Source organism: Gekko japonicus, unplaced genomic scaffold (assembly GCF_001447785.1).
Source record: "Gekko japonicus isolate JY-2015 unplaced genomic scaffold, Gekko_japonicus_V1.1 scaffold199, whole genome shotgun sequence".
Taxonomy (NCBI): domain Eukaryota; kingdom Metazoa; phylum Chordata; class Lepidosauria; order Squamata; family Gekkonidae; genus Gekko; species Gekko japonicus.
In genome coordinates, this window is record NW_015168657.1 from 606,706 (window position 1) to 622,027 (window position 15,322).

Here is a 15,322-nt window from a genome sequence, read left to right on the forward strand (position 1 = left end):
CACAGCAGGCTTCATCCCTAAAATATCCTGGAAGTTTCCAACCTGGAGTTGGCAACCCTATGTCCTTTCCAGGCAACCATCAGCCTACGTTTATCTGCCTGTCTGTCTTCAGGTTTACATCCCCCCCCCCAGCCTCTGCCTAGGGAAAGGGCAGTCTTTCCCTGCAGTGGGAACCAAAGCAGCTGACATCATTATCCTCTCCCCCGTATGATCCACACAACTACCCTATGAGGTATGTTAAGGTTGAAAGTGTGTGAATGGTCCATAATCCCCCAGGCAGCTTTTAAAACATGAACCTGGGACCTGCACACCATCTGTGGCAGTAATGGGGTGACTGCTGGCACCTTTTCCTATCTTTTTTTGCCTTGTGGTATTCTGCTTATGGTGTGATCTGTCTTCTTTGTGATGTGGCATGATTGTGTTATTGGGTCTGTTTCTTTTGAAGGGGAAGACATGTGTTGTGAGTGAGGACATATTTTACTTCAGAATACAGTAGGTTCCATATGCAACTGACAATTCCAACTGCCTTGCGGGGGGGGGAGTTTGAGGTGTGGAATGGAGTGAAGTCCAATCAGCTTCCATATGCAAAAGACCTTGAAACGTTGGGCGGGACTGCACAAAGCAGCCAGTCAACCCAGCCAGCGTCTTCTGACTGACAGTTCTTGCGGCCAAACACTAAAGGTGTGCATTTGGAACGTTGGAGCCTACTACGGCTTTATATATAAGGGAGAGATAATAACATTTGAAAAAGAAACTCTTTTACTTTTCAATCCTAAAGCACAAATTCCTCACCTCTACTCACCCCAGTTTAAGCTGAATGAAAATAAAAAATCAATAGATACCTTTGGAGCTTCAAGGAGTATTGATAATTTAGTATTATTGATTGGTGCTGGAAATGCAGAATTCCATTTGAAAAAGAAACTCTTTTACTTTTCAATCCTAAAGCTCAAATTCCTCATCTCTACGCACCCCCGTTTAAGCTGAATGAAAATAAAAAATCAATAGATACCTTTGGAGCTTCAAGGAGTATTGATAATTTAGTATTATTGATTGGTGCTGGAAATGCAGAATTCCTGGAAATATTATTTGGATCCATAATACAAGAAGCTGCACGCTGTCTATTTTCTCCCTTTAAAAAGGCACACACACACACACACACTAATCAATACAATAGAGCTATCCTAATTTTGAAACAGAAGAGAAACTGGTTCATAAAGGACACAGCTGCAAAAAACAAAAAACCCATAAAGGAATTAAGAAAGGTAAACTAGAGAGGTAGGAGTCATAAATAGAATAGTACAGAACACAGAAATATAATGAAATGCTGAGAGAATGGTAAAGAAACAATAAGCTAAACATATGGGCTAGATAAAAATTATGTTCTTACTGATTTTATTTCCTTTGCTTTGGCTTACTTTTAAGTTATGATATAAATAAAATCAGCCAAAAGCTGGATACATTTTAGTCTCATCATGATCCACTAGCCTGAGAACTTAGAAACATATTCTTAGTTGCTTTTTAATGCCATGTTTTAAACACTTGGGGGTTCAGCACGTGATCTAGCTGCACCCAATTCTTTCCAGTGTTCCCTCTAAGTTAAGTTAGTGTGAGCTAGCTCACAGTTTTTTAGGCTCTGGCTCAAACATTTTTGTCTTAGCTCAGGAAGGATGGCTCCAGAGCAAACTAATTTATGCAGCAGCCAAATCGCTCACTCACAACTTTAATGCCAGCAGCTCATAAAGTGGAATTTTCGCTCACAAGACTCCACAGCTTAGAGTTCTCAGGTCTCAGCTCATATTCTTTGTTTTAACTGTTTTAATTATTTATATCTTATATTGTTTTGTTATTTATAATTGCTGTTGTAATCCGCCCTGAGCCCAGTTGCAGGGAGGGTGGAATAAAAATTTGAATGAACTAATTAATATAGGATGTGGCCAGGGTCAGAATAAAATATTTATTCTGCTTTTTTTCATGGCAAAGCAGAATAATTGTTTAAAGTTTTACATCAGCAACGCTCCAATAATATTCATACTTTTATTCAAAAATATGGATAATTCCTCTTTATCCTACCCATCCTATGTTGCATCTTGTAGAAATTCCAGCTGTTGCTTCACAACAAGCAAATACCGATTGCAAGAATGATCTGAAGAAACGGTGACATCACCTCATGCTTGGCAATAAATATTAGTTTTCGTTGGGGCTTTTTTAAAAAAAAGAGGTGCCAGAACTCTCAAGAGGGAAATGAAGTTTTCAATCTGTATACTGAAAACTCATGAACTTTTAAACATTTTAAAAAGAATTTTGTCAAAGAGGTTCCGGAACTCTGTTCTGGCGCGTTCCCCCATGGGGAAAAAACCCAACAACCCTGGTTTTCTTTATAAAGTCTTTGTGCTTGTGCCTTGTAGACAGCACTGTTGTCAATAAATAGTTGTATAGTTCAAGCACACAGCATTCTTCTGCTGTACCCACAATACAATAACTCACATCTAAGAAGATGCTACATTTTATCATGTTAAGTGTTTTCTCGTCTTCTATAAGCAATGATACATTGAAGAACCTATAAGACATGCTCCTAAGTAGTAACAGTGGAGCTGAGCTTCAGGAAGGCAGCTTCCCTGTCTGCCCCTCTCCCACTACAATCTTCTGTGGCCTCCTCCCCAGTAGCATTCCTGCAGGTCAGTGGACACTCCAGGGAGAGTATGGGGGCAAAGTTGAAGCCTGCAGCTTCTTGGCAAAAATACTAGGGAAAAAATTGCAGCCCCTCCACTGCAAATGGAAATACTGCTCCATCAGAGGAACTCTTCTTGCATCAATAGAACAGCACCCTAGCATTCCAACCACAAAGTTGAAAGGTGTATCTGAAAAACGTCTAGTCCAACAACTGACAGCTTCTGTGTAGCGATATATATTATTTCAGTTCATTCAACTCTTGAACAGATTAACCCAAGTTACCACATGCCACAAGAGAAGAATAAGCAACAACAAGATCCCCTACACCAGAAGTCTTTGCAACATACACAATTCAATATATCAATTCAGGTGGATTAAAAAGTAGCTGTATATTATGGGTACAGGCTCTTTTAAATCATCAACTCAGACTTGTCAGTGAATCTTCCCTGGAGAGAAAAAAAGTTCTTAGTTATGAATATGGGGATAGGGGAGGATGCTGTTACCAACAGTGTCCTCTCAGTTAGCAGCACCTTTTTGCCTCTCATTATCTGAACAGGCCCAACAGGCTTGGTCATGTATGTCACTTGAAGGCTGCTTTCCCCACTTCATGAAGTCTTTGAGTGATTTTTGCTGCTATCTGCAGCCACTGTTTGATTGGTTTCTGCTGTGTCATCTTGTTTATATTGCTTCAATTTGTTTTTTAAATACTATATAAAATTGTACAGGAAGCTACTTTGAAAGACTCGCAGAAGTACTGAATGGGATAGAAATTTGGTATTGATTACATGCAAAAATGGAATCAGACCCTGTGCATAAGGGTACGAAAAACCACCACCAAGAGTCCTCCAAAAAATATTCTCATGTTCACATGCTATCTTCCATCTCCAGTTATAGCAACTTTGTATATCCGAGAAGAGGGGAAATAACTAGCAAAGAACCTAGGGACTATGTCTGCAGCCAGCTCCGCTTGGCACCAACAGCAAATTCTGTTCAAATTAAGCACTGGCTTTACTGAACTGGAAACATGTAAAGTATAACCAGGGGTCATTTTGTAGAAAAAGAGGTGCAGGAGCACATTAGCATAACTCATTAGCATAACTCATTTGCATATGCCACACCCCCTGACATCACCGGAAGTGTATCAGAAGGCAACACCCACCGCTCAGGCTCCACTGGACTGTTTTGGATTGCTAGCTATTGGTGGTGGTGGGGGGACATGCAGATCTGTCCTCACAGAGGAGAGTTTGTACCTGACTGTTTTGGACCAGAGGGCTGGGGGGGGGGCTCTGCAGCTTACCTGGCTGCTTCTTGCTCTGACTGAGGGCTGCTAGGAGCAGGGGGTGGGGCTTGTTGCATGTGCCCGCCCCCTGGGCTCTTTACTGCCAGAGCTCTGCTTCTGTGCGCTCCTGCAGGAAATGACCCTTGGGTATAACACAAAATAACAGCCCTTACCAGCAAAGGTTTACAGATTCCAAGATGAACATTCCCTGGAGGTGCAGATTTCAGCACTTCTACAGCCTCTGGAAGAGTGGAAGAGTGCAAACTTTTTTCATTTACAAAGACCAGACGATCACCAGGGAAAAGTTCACCCCCACGCTCAGCCACTCCATTTGGCACCAGGGAGCTGATCACAATTGCTGTCTGTGTTGGATCTAAGGGATCCTGTAAATGGCACAAAGAAAATAAGCATCAGACTTAAAAAAAAAAAGAACTAAAAATCTTTACAATAAATATAATTGGTTCAGATATAATGGCAAACCATGATTTGCTGCTACATGAACAAGCCTGGAGGCTTGTACGCTTCCTTCTCCCATTAGATGCAGCAAGGGAATTAGTTATTTGTGGCAAGGCATAGCTCACCACTACATCGAAAATGGCAGTTTATGGTTTAATTCTAGTTTGTAAGGACAACAGAAACCACAGTTCACCACTGCAGACGTATGAAGCATAGTCTACCACGAAGAGATAACAATTATCTCGTTGCATGAAAAGGAAAGTAGGAGAGAAATAAGGAGCAAAATGACACCAAGTATCTCTCAGGCTCATTCAAAGCAGAAGACTATTGTTTGTTTGGTCTTAGAAACACACCTCTATAACGGCCAATGGTTAAACGTTTCTTTATTGGAGCTTCTCACACACATTATTCACTTACAGAAGCCATTTGTAGGCAATTGCCTGTGATTAGAAAAGCCTGGCATATGCAAGAGCGCTACTGGCTACAGACTGAAGCACTGGGCTGCATCACTAGAGGCAGGAGTTGAGGATCTGCTTCCAAACAAATGAGTGACTAAAATTCCGCAGGGCCTGCAAAACGGAGCTCTTTCGCCAGGCCTTTGGAGCCACCACCGCCACCGCCACACCTACCACCACTGCTATTACAACTGCAATTATTGGTGGTACTATTAGTAACAACTGATTGGTGGAAGCCTTGAGCCACAGGTCCCTGTGACTATCGACTGGCCCATCTCATCCTCTCCTTTTTTTCGACAACTGAAGCGGACCAATAAAACGTAATGGCAACATTGGAAATGCTAGCACTTTATTATTGTTCTTTTAAATACTGTTTTATGTTATTGTATTATTTATTAATATGATTATTTGTGTTTTATGTATTATGGAAATGTTTATGCTGTTGTGAGCCGCCCTGAGCCAGGCTAGGCCGGAATGGGCAGGATAGAAATAAATAAATAAATAAATAAATAAATAAATAAAGTAGGGATTCATTGTCCCTACCCTTACATGACATGATCATACTACTGATTTTTTAAAAATGGGGGGGGGGGTATAAGTGGAAGGCTTAAGGCATAATAAGTAATGACACATAGTCATTTCCCAGAGCTTCACTGGAAAAAACACTGCTCTTTAAAACTATTATTTCAGTTTAAAAAGGGAGCCAAGAACTTAACAATATTCTGTTAGCTCTGAGGTTTATCAGCTGCTATAATATAAACAAATTAAACTGGCAAAGCCAAATTAAGCAGAAAAAAATAGCATTCAAATAACCAGCAAGTAAAATAAAGGCTTTATTTGCTATAGGTTATAATTACCCTGCCATTTTCAACCAGAGGGAGCTCTTGTACAGGAAGAGAAACCACATAATTGGAAGATCAATCAGTTCTCATTTCTGTACAGAGAAACAGCAATCTGAATAGCAGCATAACTTGCTAGAAAAATACTAATAATTAATTCATTTTCTGGTTGACCAATATGAGGTTCAGAGATTTTGGAATTCTTATGCTCTGAGGAATCACAAGACCAGGGTCACCAAATCTGAGTTGGGAAATTCCTTGAGATTTTGGGGTGGAGCCTGGGGAGGGCAGGGCTTGGGGCAGAAAGGACTTCAGCAGGGTATAATGCCATAGAGTTCATCTTCCAGAGCAGCCATTATCTCCAAGGGAGAAGGCCCTGACCTGGTTAGCCCAGGCTAGCCCGATCCCGTCATATCTTGGAAGCTAAGCAGGTTTGGTCTTGGCTAATATTTGGAAGGGTGACCTCCAAGGAATACCAGGGTTGTCACACAGAGGCAGGCAATGGCAAACCACCTCTGAAACAACTGTCACCTTAAAAAAACAAGTCTAGCTCACTACCTAATGGTGAATAATGGTAAAGAACTAGAACTTCTAGCTGTATAGAGGCATTCCGAAATGCGACAGAATCTGCAAATGCTCACTTAGAGAACCCGATACCTTAGATCATATTCTGCTACGCTGCCCCTTCCATTCACATCTCTGACTATTTTTGATTAAGCCCTTACTGAGTAGGATCAATTCTGATAATGCAATCAGGTTTCTCCTTGCTGATAAGACACTAGAAGTGACTACAGATTGCTGAATTTTTGTCTAAAATTTTGGTAGCAAGAAGTTATTCTTACTGGTGTGTTCTACAATTTATAGATGTAATTTTAGCTTGACGAAGTTCTTATCTTACTGATTTTATATGCCAATAAAGGTTTTTGTATGGTATTGTAACTTCTGTAAGACAATTTTAGGATCTCCTGGCTCTTCTACACAGAATGCCATATGATAATTAATTCTCCAAGCTGAGCCCTTGATGAGAGTGCAAAATAACATTTTTTCCTCCAGCATTTCTGAATTCGGGAGCAACATATTCTTCTGTCCCCTTTAAATCAAAGGGAACTAATCTCTGGAAAGCAGTTGTATTTCCAGGAAATCACCAAGTCCTACCTGGAGGTTGGCAACTCTTTTTCAAGATGGACTGCCATAGCACTCAGAAGAATAAGCAGTGCCAGTTCCTGATCAGGCCCTCATCACATTAAGTTTAGTTTTAGTTTTTTGGAGACAATTTGATTTTCTCTCTGCACCAAGACCAATAATTATGACAATGGGCTTTACTTTAATTATGTGTATCCTGCTTTCCCTCCATATAGAATGCCCACAATGACTAACATCAAGTGATAAAATGCATCAGGATAAAAATTCAAAGTGTCAAGGCCTGTGTACCACAGCAAAGAAACGCTGGCTCTGCATACAGGATTGCCAGCCTCCAGGTGAGGCCTGAAGATCCCCTAGAATTACATCTGATATCCAGACTAGAGAGATCAGATTCCCTGGAGAAAATGGTTGCTTCGGAAGATGGACTCTATGGCATTATACCCCACAGAGGTCCCTCCCCCCAAAAAAAACCCTGCCCTCCCCAGGTGCTACCCCCAAAATCTCCAGGAATATCCCAACCTGGAGTTGGCAAGCCTATTGTATATTAGGGATGGGCACAAACCAGAAAAATGTGGTTCATGTCAGTTCGTGGCCCAACCACAAACAGAACCAAAAGGTTTGTTCACAAACTGAACCTGTCCATGCCCCCACAAACTCCACTGAAAGGGACTGCAGTCCCTTTAAATGGGGTTTGCAGGAAGCCCAAAAAACAGCTGAGCAGTGGAAAGCAGCCTGCTCCCCACCACTCAGCTGTTTTGCTTTCTTGTGCAGTCTCTTTAAAGGGACTGCACAAGAAAGCCCAAAAAACAGCTGAACAGTGGGGAGGTGCTCCCCACTGCTGGGCTGTTTTTGCGGGGAACAGAAAGCACGGGTTTTCTGCTCTATTCACAAACCACAACAAACTGCTTTAAAAGTTTGTGGAAGTTTGTGATAGCATACCCATTATGAACCTCAGTTCACGAACCATGAACAGGGCAAAATTCATGACAAATTTTCCTCCATGGTTTGGTTCATGCCCATCCTTACTATATACCCACTTATCACACTTCAGATGGTAAGGGGGCATAGGCTAATATATATTCACAATGAGGGCATCTGCACACTATTTCCTCTTTTTCTCCTCCTGTGTGTGTGTTGTGCTGTCAAGTCACTTCAGACTTATGGTGACCTTATGAATCAAAGACCTCCAAAATGTACTGCTGTTAACAGTCTTGCTCAGGTCTTGCAAACTGTGGGTCAGGGCTTCCTTTAATGAGTCAATCCATCTCATATTGGGTCTTTCTCTTTTCCTGCTGCCTTCAACTTTTCCTAGCACTACTGTGTTTTCCAGTGACTCTTGTCTTCTTATTATGTGGCCAAAGTATGATAGCTTCAGTTTAGTCATGTTAGCTTCTATGGAGAGTTCAGTCTTGATTTGATCTAGAACTCAGTTATTTGTCGTTTTAGGCAGTCCACAGTATCCATAAAACTGTACTCCAACACCGCATTTCAAAGGAATCAATTTTCTTCCTGACAGCTTTTTTTCATGTATGTTCTCTCACACATTATTTCTAGATAAAAGTGTTAAGTGGCACACACCATGTTTGCCTGTGTGTTTCAGCTTATTTATCTGATTTCGTTAGCTGATGAAAATTTTTACATGATATACCAGCACCAATCAAGTGCAAGAGAACCATAACAATGAAGGATGGATTTATCAGATTCAAAGGGTGTGAGTTTCCGGTTTTGGCGACTCGCTGTGTGGGTGTGCTCCATCACAGCTCTGATGTGAGCACCCCACAAACGTGCTGATGGGGGGGGGGGTCCAAGTTGATCTTGGACCCCCAGACCCCTTGTAGGCGGGTCTCAGCCTGGGGCGTGAGAGGTGCCTCTCCCAAAGTGGACGCCAAAGGATTGAGGCACTTTTTTGCCCCAATAGGCCCCCACAGCACAAAGCCAACATGGCACTAAGAGGCGCACACCGGACAGAGCGTATAAGGATCCTGAGAAACGATCCTCTCTGCATACCTAGTGAATGCAAGTACAAACGTGAGTGAAGCTATGATACAGCAAACAATCAATAAATTGTTACTAGTAAAGCCGCCCCAAAGCCCCAAATAAGTGGAAGGGGGAGGGGAATGCCTGATCCTGAAATGACTGAGTTTAAAACGGGAAGCTGAAAGGGTGGCTCGAAGGAAGCGGATTGCGACAAAGTGTGCGGCGGATCACCAAGAAAGTGATCAATTCCAGATTCACAGAGAACTTTTAAACTTTTCTCCTGTATAAACAATGATGCAGCGGGAGAAAAAATGGCGTAAAATACAAATTGCCAGCACAGCATTGACAGTCACTAGATCGGAAGTAACCACAGACTTTCCCAAACTGATTGCTGTAGCTTTGCGCCCTCTACTGGACCAGATGACCAACCTTAACGTCAAGCAGGAGATGTTGCGAAAAAGAAACAAAGCGGATGTTCCTGAAGCAACAACAGAAAGCAGAAGATGGACTTGAGAAAGTGGAGGAGAACAAAGACACAGAAGAACAAGAAGAAGAGAAAGATGGGGAAGGCTGCGATACCATCTTGAAGAGTCTGGCAAACTCTTTAAATCTGAAGCAGAACTAAAAATAAATTTGGACTTTGATAGGAGGAAAGGAAATTGCAAATTAGCTTAACTCTGATAGCCTGTCGTCTATTTTAACGCATAACTTCAATTCTATGATATTTACACTTTAGCTAAAGAGATTGTGATTGATTGCTTGACATGTTTGCATTAGTAGTCTTCATGCTCTACTACTATGTTAGCAGAGACGTATCAATAACTTTATATGTCTGTATTACGGATCCTTGTTACTATTATTTTAGGTTTTTCCATTACCCTGACCCTGCAGTTTTGTAGATTAGAAAATAAAAAAAACTTTAAAGACAAAAAAAATATTCAAAGGGTGTGAGATTTCAGTATTAGCCAACAGAGGGCACTAAGAGACCAATAGCAGCATCTTTCTCTAAATGTATTAAACATTGGTAGCCTCTGATATTTTGTCCAATCATCAGATTAGGATCTCCCCCCTCCCTTCAAGGACACAGAACAGTTGTCTGCATTTAACTGTTCTGCAACTATGGTTTTACTGAGAGAGGCACTGTATTTTGTTTTTAGAAGCCCACATATGAAAATGTAGCAGATAACACAATCCTCGCCATTTGCTTTCAGGTTAGCTTTAGTATTCTTTGAGTTCTTCATTCAGACAAATCAGCTTCCAGAATAAAGTTGACACATTCATCACAAAATATCCACTGCCACAAAAATGCCTGCATATAAATACATCAAAAAATGACACATCACAGAACAGCTAACTGATTCCAAAACAAATACATTTTAGAGTCAGTTGTCTGTACCCTTTTAAATTACCATTGGAATATTTTGCTAGCATGAATGTGCCATATTTTGTGTAACAGAGCCAAGAGAAATACATCAGAGTTCAGAAGTTGAAATTAATGTAAAACATTTTACAAAGGCGTCGTTACCCAAAATACTCAGTCTCCACTTAAGTTGGGGGAATTAGTTTAGGAGACTGTGCAAGAGGAGGGGCAACTGGGATTGAACCACCTATGTCTATGGGGATGGTCCCTCTGAGAACTCTCAAAAATAACCAAGCAGTTGTTCAATTGTTCTACGCGGCCATGGTTGCATCTGCTAGCTCACGCCCGGCACAATTGTTTAGAACTATTCGGCCCCCGTGTTATAATGTTGGATATTGCCTTTTTTATTTGTTTAATTTATAGTAACCGCCTTCTGTATTTGCTAGCACTTTATGTAATTGTTGTTTGTGAATTTTATTGTATTTATTATTTTATCGTATTTTAACTACTGTACGCTGCCTTGAGCCAGTTTGTCTTGGCAAGGCGGGATACAAATCGAAAGTAATAAATAAATAAATAAATTGTTAGGGTTTTTATTGAAAAGCAAAAGACAACTGAATAAAACAAGGATGCACACAGCAGGGAGGAAAGGGGAGAGATTTTTTTTAGGAAGGGTGATAATTGCAGATCTTGAAGAGGTCTGCAGAAGCAGCAAGTCAAAGAAGGAAACAGCCAGCGTTCTGAGAAGCAAGAGAGAAGGCCCACATGCAAGTGGTGTGTGTGTAGAGAATCCAAGAACACACACACACACTGCTGGGGCAGCATGCTGACATATTCATAGGGCAAAATGTATCCTTAGGCAGGCTGACTTACTGCCAGAGGACAATGAGTTGATGGTTAGATGGGAGGGGTTTGATGGCTCTGCAAGCACCAGATGGGAAGGGTAACTGGGAAGGTGAATATACTTAATTGCCACTTAATCAAGGGTAATGGGTGAAGAGGAAGTTAGGCTAGGTTGCTAATTGAATGAATCAATAGGTCCTAAAATCCTGCATCTCTCCAGGGTAAGGAGGGGGTATTAGCCAGCCAGCCACTCTGACTCATGTCTTGAAACTGAAACTGATTTCCCAGGCCTCTATCTGACTGGCATCCATCTTGGTCCATTTTGCCCCAAGCAGTGCCCTGCACTTAAGGTATTGGGGTATTATTAAGTGGGGTGTTTCTGGTTCTTTTAGCTCTAAACTGCCTCTCAGCAGGAGGAGGGGTTTGACTGCTAACAACATCACTTAGGTTCTTCAACTCTATTTTGTACTCCCTCTCCATAGTCAATATTTTTAAAGTAAAAATTTACACCTCCAGACATTTCCTACAAATTGGTAGGAAATGAAGCGTGATCACATCTGTCCTATGAGTGGGACTTTACTACAGAGTACTGCAGTTACTGTTTTTGGAAGCTTGCGGTACTGCTGACAAAGCTACCCAAGGAGTAAGGTGTTAACCTGACCTGAAGGGGGCTGCACTTCACCTGAAGAATTGGGTACATAGCTTAGGGATAGTGGTGGATCTTGGCCTATTGATGGGGCCTCAGGTCTCCTCTGTGGCATGTATTGTGTTTTTTCAGCTTTAGATGGTATGCCAGCTATGGCTGTTCGTCAAGGAACATGATTTGGCCATGGGTAATCCATGCTCTGATCTCATCCACATTAGATTACTATAACCTTTGAAAACTGACTGGAAACTTCAAATTGGAACAAAATGTGATGGCCAGGCTACTGTAGAGGGCTGGATACAGGATGATCCATCTGATTCTGGATACAATTTAAAGTGTTGGTTCTTAATTTCAAAGTATTAATTGACTTGGGGCTGGAATACCTGAAGGACTGCCCCCCTCCCATACAGCCCAGTTTACCAGGTAAGATACTCTTCTGGAGTCTTGCAATCTGTGCCCATGTCAGCAGAGGTGAGGTGGGTGGTGACTCAAAAGGGTTTTTCATTTCACCTTTGGAATCCTCTCATGGCTCACTTGATGCCTACTTGTCTGTCCTTCAGATGGCAAGCCAAAACATTCATTTTTACTGAGGAGTTCCATCTTTTTAGCTATTTTTATGACCTGCTTCTACCCTCTGAACTGTTTCATGAATTTCTTCTCAGATTGCTGAATATAGTTTCATGCTGTTTCAGTGCCCATGGATTATTTCCATATCTTACTGCTTTCTTAGATTGGACTTTATTGTTTTACTTTATAAACCACCTCAGGCAGGTCTCTGAAGAAGCAGAATATAAATTTTCTATACATTCCAAGAAGTGGCATGTATCTGATGAATTGCACAATAAATTCATTAGTCTTTAAGGTACCACAAGATTATTTTGGCTGCAGCACACTAACACACCTAATCTCTCTGGAATAAACCCAAGTAAGAATTCATTTTTCCCAATCCACCACTGCCATAGCAGCTGCAGGTATTAAGTGTGGAGAAGGCAGCATGAAGCCGGCCTGCTATAAAAGCTTCTTACAATCACTGTGCACAGAGTTCTGTGTGGTCCATCCACCTTCACATGACTACTGCCAAATGTAATATGGATGGATGGCAAATCAGTGCATGCTGCACTCACTCTGATCACATGTGGGGCAAGAGAACTGGCACATGATCAATTGTTAGGCAAAGTAGGTAGAGAGGGGGATGTGAGAAAAACAAATCATGGATGAACTTGGCCAAGCTAGTAGTAATTTTATTCTAACCCCAAAACTATGCCTGTTCTGGAATCAGTCATCAACTAAACAAAGTTTGATAGCATCTTCAGGTTAAAAAAATGAACAGGTAAATTAATGCAATGAGATTGAACTACCAGAATTTACAAATACTAACTGTGACAAGTTTAAAACATATTTGAATAAATCATGTGGGTAATCGTTAATTTCATTCTGTTTAGAAAATTCATCAAAGAGCAACTGTTACAGGATGAAAACATAAAGGGTTCCTTTTCCAGCTCCTGCTCTTCCTGTTGATTTCAAACACAGTACAGCACTAGTTGCATTTGTGCATATACATCTTAATGCAAGCCTAAAACCTTTAGAAGTCTCAAGTAGCTTCATTGGATGATCTAGAAATATGTTCCAGGGTCCCTAGCAATACTGAGGCACAATCCCAAAACTGTGCACATTTGGGTGGGCCTGGTCCAAGAAAGCTGCACCCTGGTATATTCTGACTCTGCTCTCCTTCCATCAAAGAAGAACAAACAGAAAGAAAGAAATCTATCACAATGTGAAAACAGCCCCAATCCAGAAACATCCCTATCTCCAAATGTGCAGGCCACTCTGAGGTTTCATCTAGCCTTGGCTAATAGCTAAAAGTGTGCAGAGAGTTAACAAACATTTATTTAAAGAACAAATATATCTCTTACCACTTATTTCTAGGGCCTTTCTTACCACCCATCATATGCATGTAACAAACTGACTACAGATGATGGTAGCATGTCTCTGCTGAGTCTTGGCTCCGTTCAGACATCACAAACCATGTGCTTTTTAATTAAACTAAGTTAGTAAGGACTGGGCACTCGTAGCATTTTTAAATGGCCCACACATGGCAGCAGCATCTCCGGAGACAATGTAAAGTCTAGTTATGCCCACAGACATCACTGAAACCTCAGTTTGTCTTGACAAATGTAAGTTTCATTGCCTTCTCTCTGTTGTTGCAAAGGTACCATAGAACAACTGCTACAAATAAAGTAGGATACATTACAATCATCCTGAAGCAGCACAGTGACTTTTTTGGGCATACTGAGGTCACTTTATGGAAGATGACTTTGCTAAAATCAATTTTGTAGAGCTGTATCAGGTTAAAGCTGTTTCTGTAAAATTTCTCACCACTGTCAATCACTGGAAAACGCAATATATTGAAGGCACCTGCACTGAAACAAAAACTGGGTGCTGTCAAGCCTTCTCTTCTTGCTTTCAGCAACTTTGAAGGAACAGGCTACAGGTACTTAGAATGAACCCCTCTTTTAAGGTGAGCAGAACCCAGTGCTCTAGATAATATAAAACTTCTGATTTACCACTGTGACTTTAATACAACCCTAAAATGCATAAATGTATTCAAGTTGTTGCATTGAAAGGTGTTTTAGTAGCTGAAGAAGGCAGACTTTGGAAAATAAAACATAGGTATTTATTGATCTGCAGTGGGAACTACAGCAATGAATTTCATAAACTCTGCTATACATCTGGCATTAATCAAGCCTTCGGTTGTAGAAAATATCAGCATGGATCCAGAGAAAGAAACTGCACAAGGAATAAAAAATAACCAGGGAAAGAACAGGCAAAATGGGTGCTCAGCCCAAACATTTTTGGTGGGGTTGTTTTTGTATTAATGGATTCTTTGCGTATCCCATGCCCAAGGGCAATAGTTTAACCATTTTTACTATTCACTCACTCTCAATAAAGAAAATGTCTAATGAGAAAAGGCTGATGTACTAAATAAATAAGAATATTCAAGGAGACATGCTGTACTTTTAAAGCAACTGACCAAAAACGTACATAGTCTTTGTCAGGCTTGGCAATCCTACTTGGCTCAATTACAGGTGCTCCCGGAAATCATATTTAAATTGTGACAAAACAACAGCACTTGAACTATAGGTGTTCCTGGGACATCATCCTTTTTTATCTGTGGCAAATGTTCAAATGCTATTTAATCTGGTAATAGGTTGTGCCAGCTTGCCAAGGAAGAACAAATTCCAACCATCTCTAAATGAAAATCCCAACATTTATTTCATCAGAAGGACCTACAAGTGACATAAAAATCATGTACTGGAAGGACCAGTATATATAGCCCTGGCTACTACACAGATCCGACAGTCTGCTACGCTATTCTAATACAATGAAAAAGGATGAAGTTGGGGAAAATTCAGAATGACACTGTATGTAGTGGCCACGGTTTACTCTGTGGTGCTTGCCAACATCAAAACACTTGCTTCATGGACCCTCTGTACAGGGAGCAGCCATGCCTCAGTTTTAGAACACATGGTTTGCATGCAGAAGGACCTAAAACTCAATCCATGCCATTTCCAGTTTTGTGGAGGGTTTTAATCTATATTTTGGTTGGGATCCTGAAGAACTATTGCCAGTCAGAATGGACAATATTGATCTCGA

General features: G+C 41.0%; 1 protein-coding gene across 1 annotated transcript in view; it reads right to left on the minus strand.

The window, feature by feature from the left end:
* Window positions 1-15,322, minus strand: part of INADL (InaD-like (Drosophila)) — a 250,101-nt gene that overhangs the window by 171,388 nt on the left and 63,391 nt on the right. The window contains exons 18-19 of the mRNA XM_015415230.1: window positions 4,123-4,332; window positions 1,010-1,129 (exon numbers count right to left, since the gene is read on the minus strand). Of these exons, the coding sequence (XP_015270716.1) occupies window positions 1,010-1,129; window positions 4,123-4,332 (330 nt within the window). The remainder of the gene's footprint in view (window positions 1-1,009; window positions 1,130-4,122; window positions 4,333-15,322) is intronic.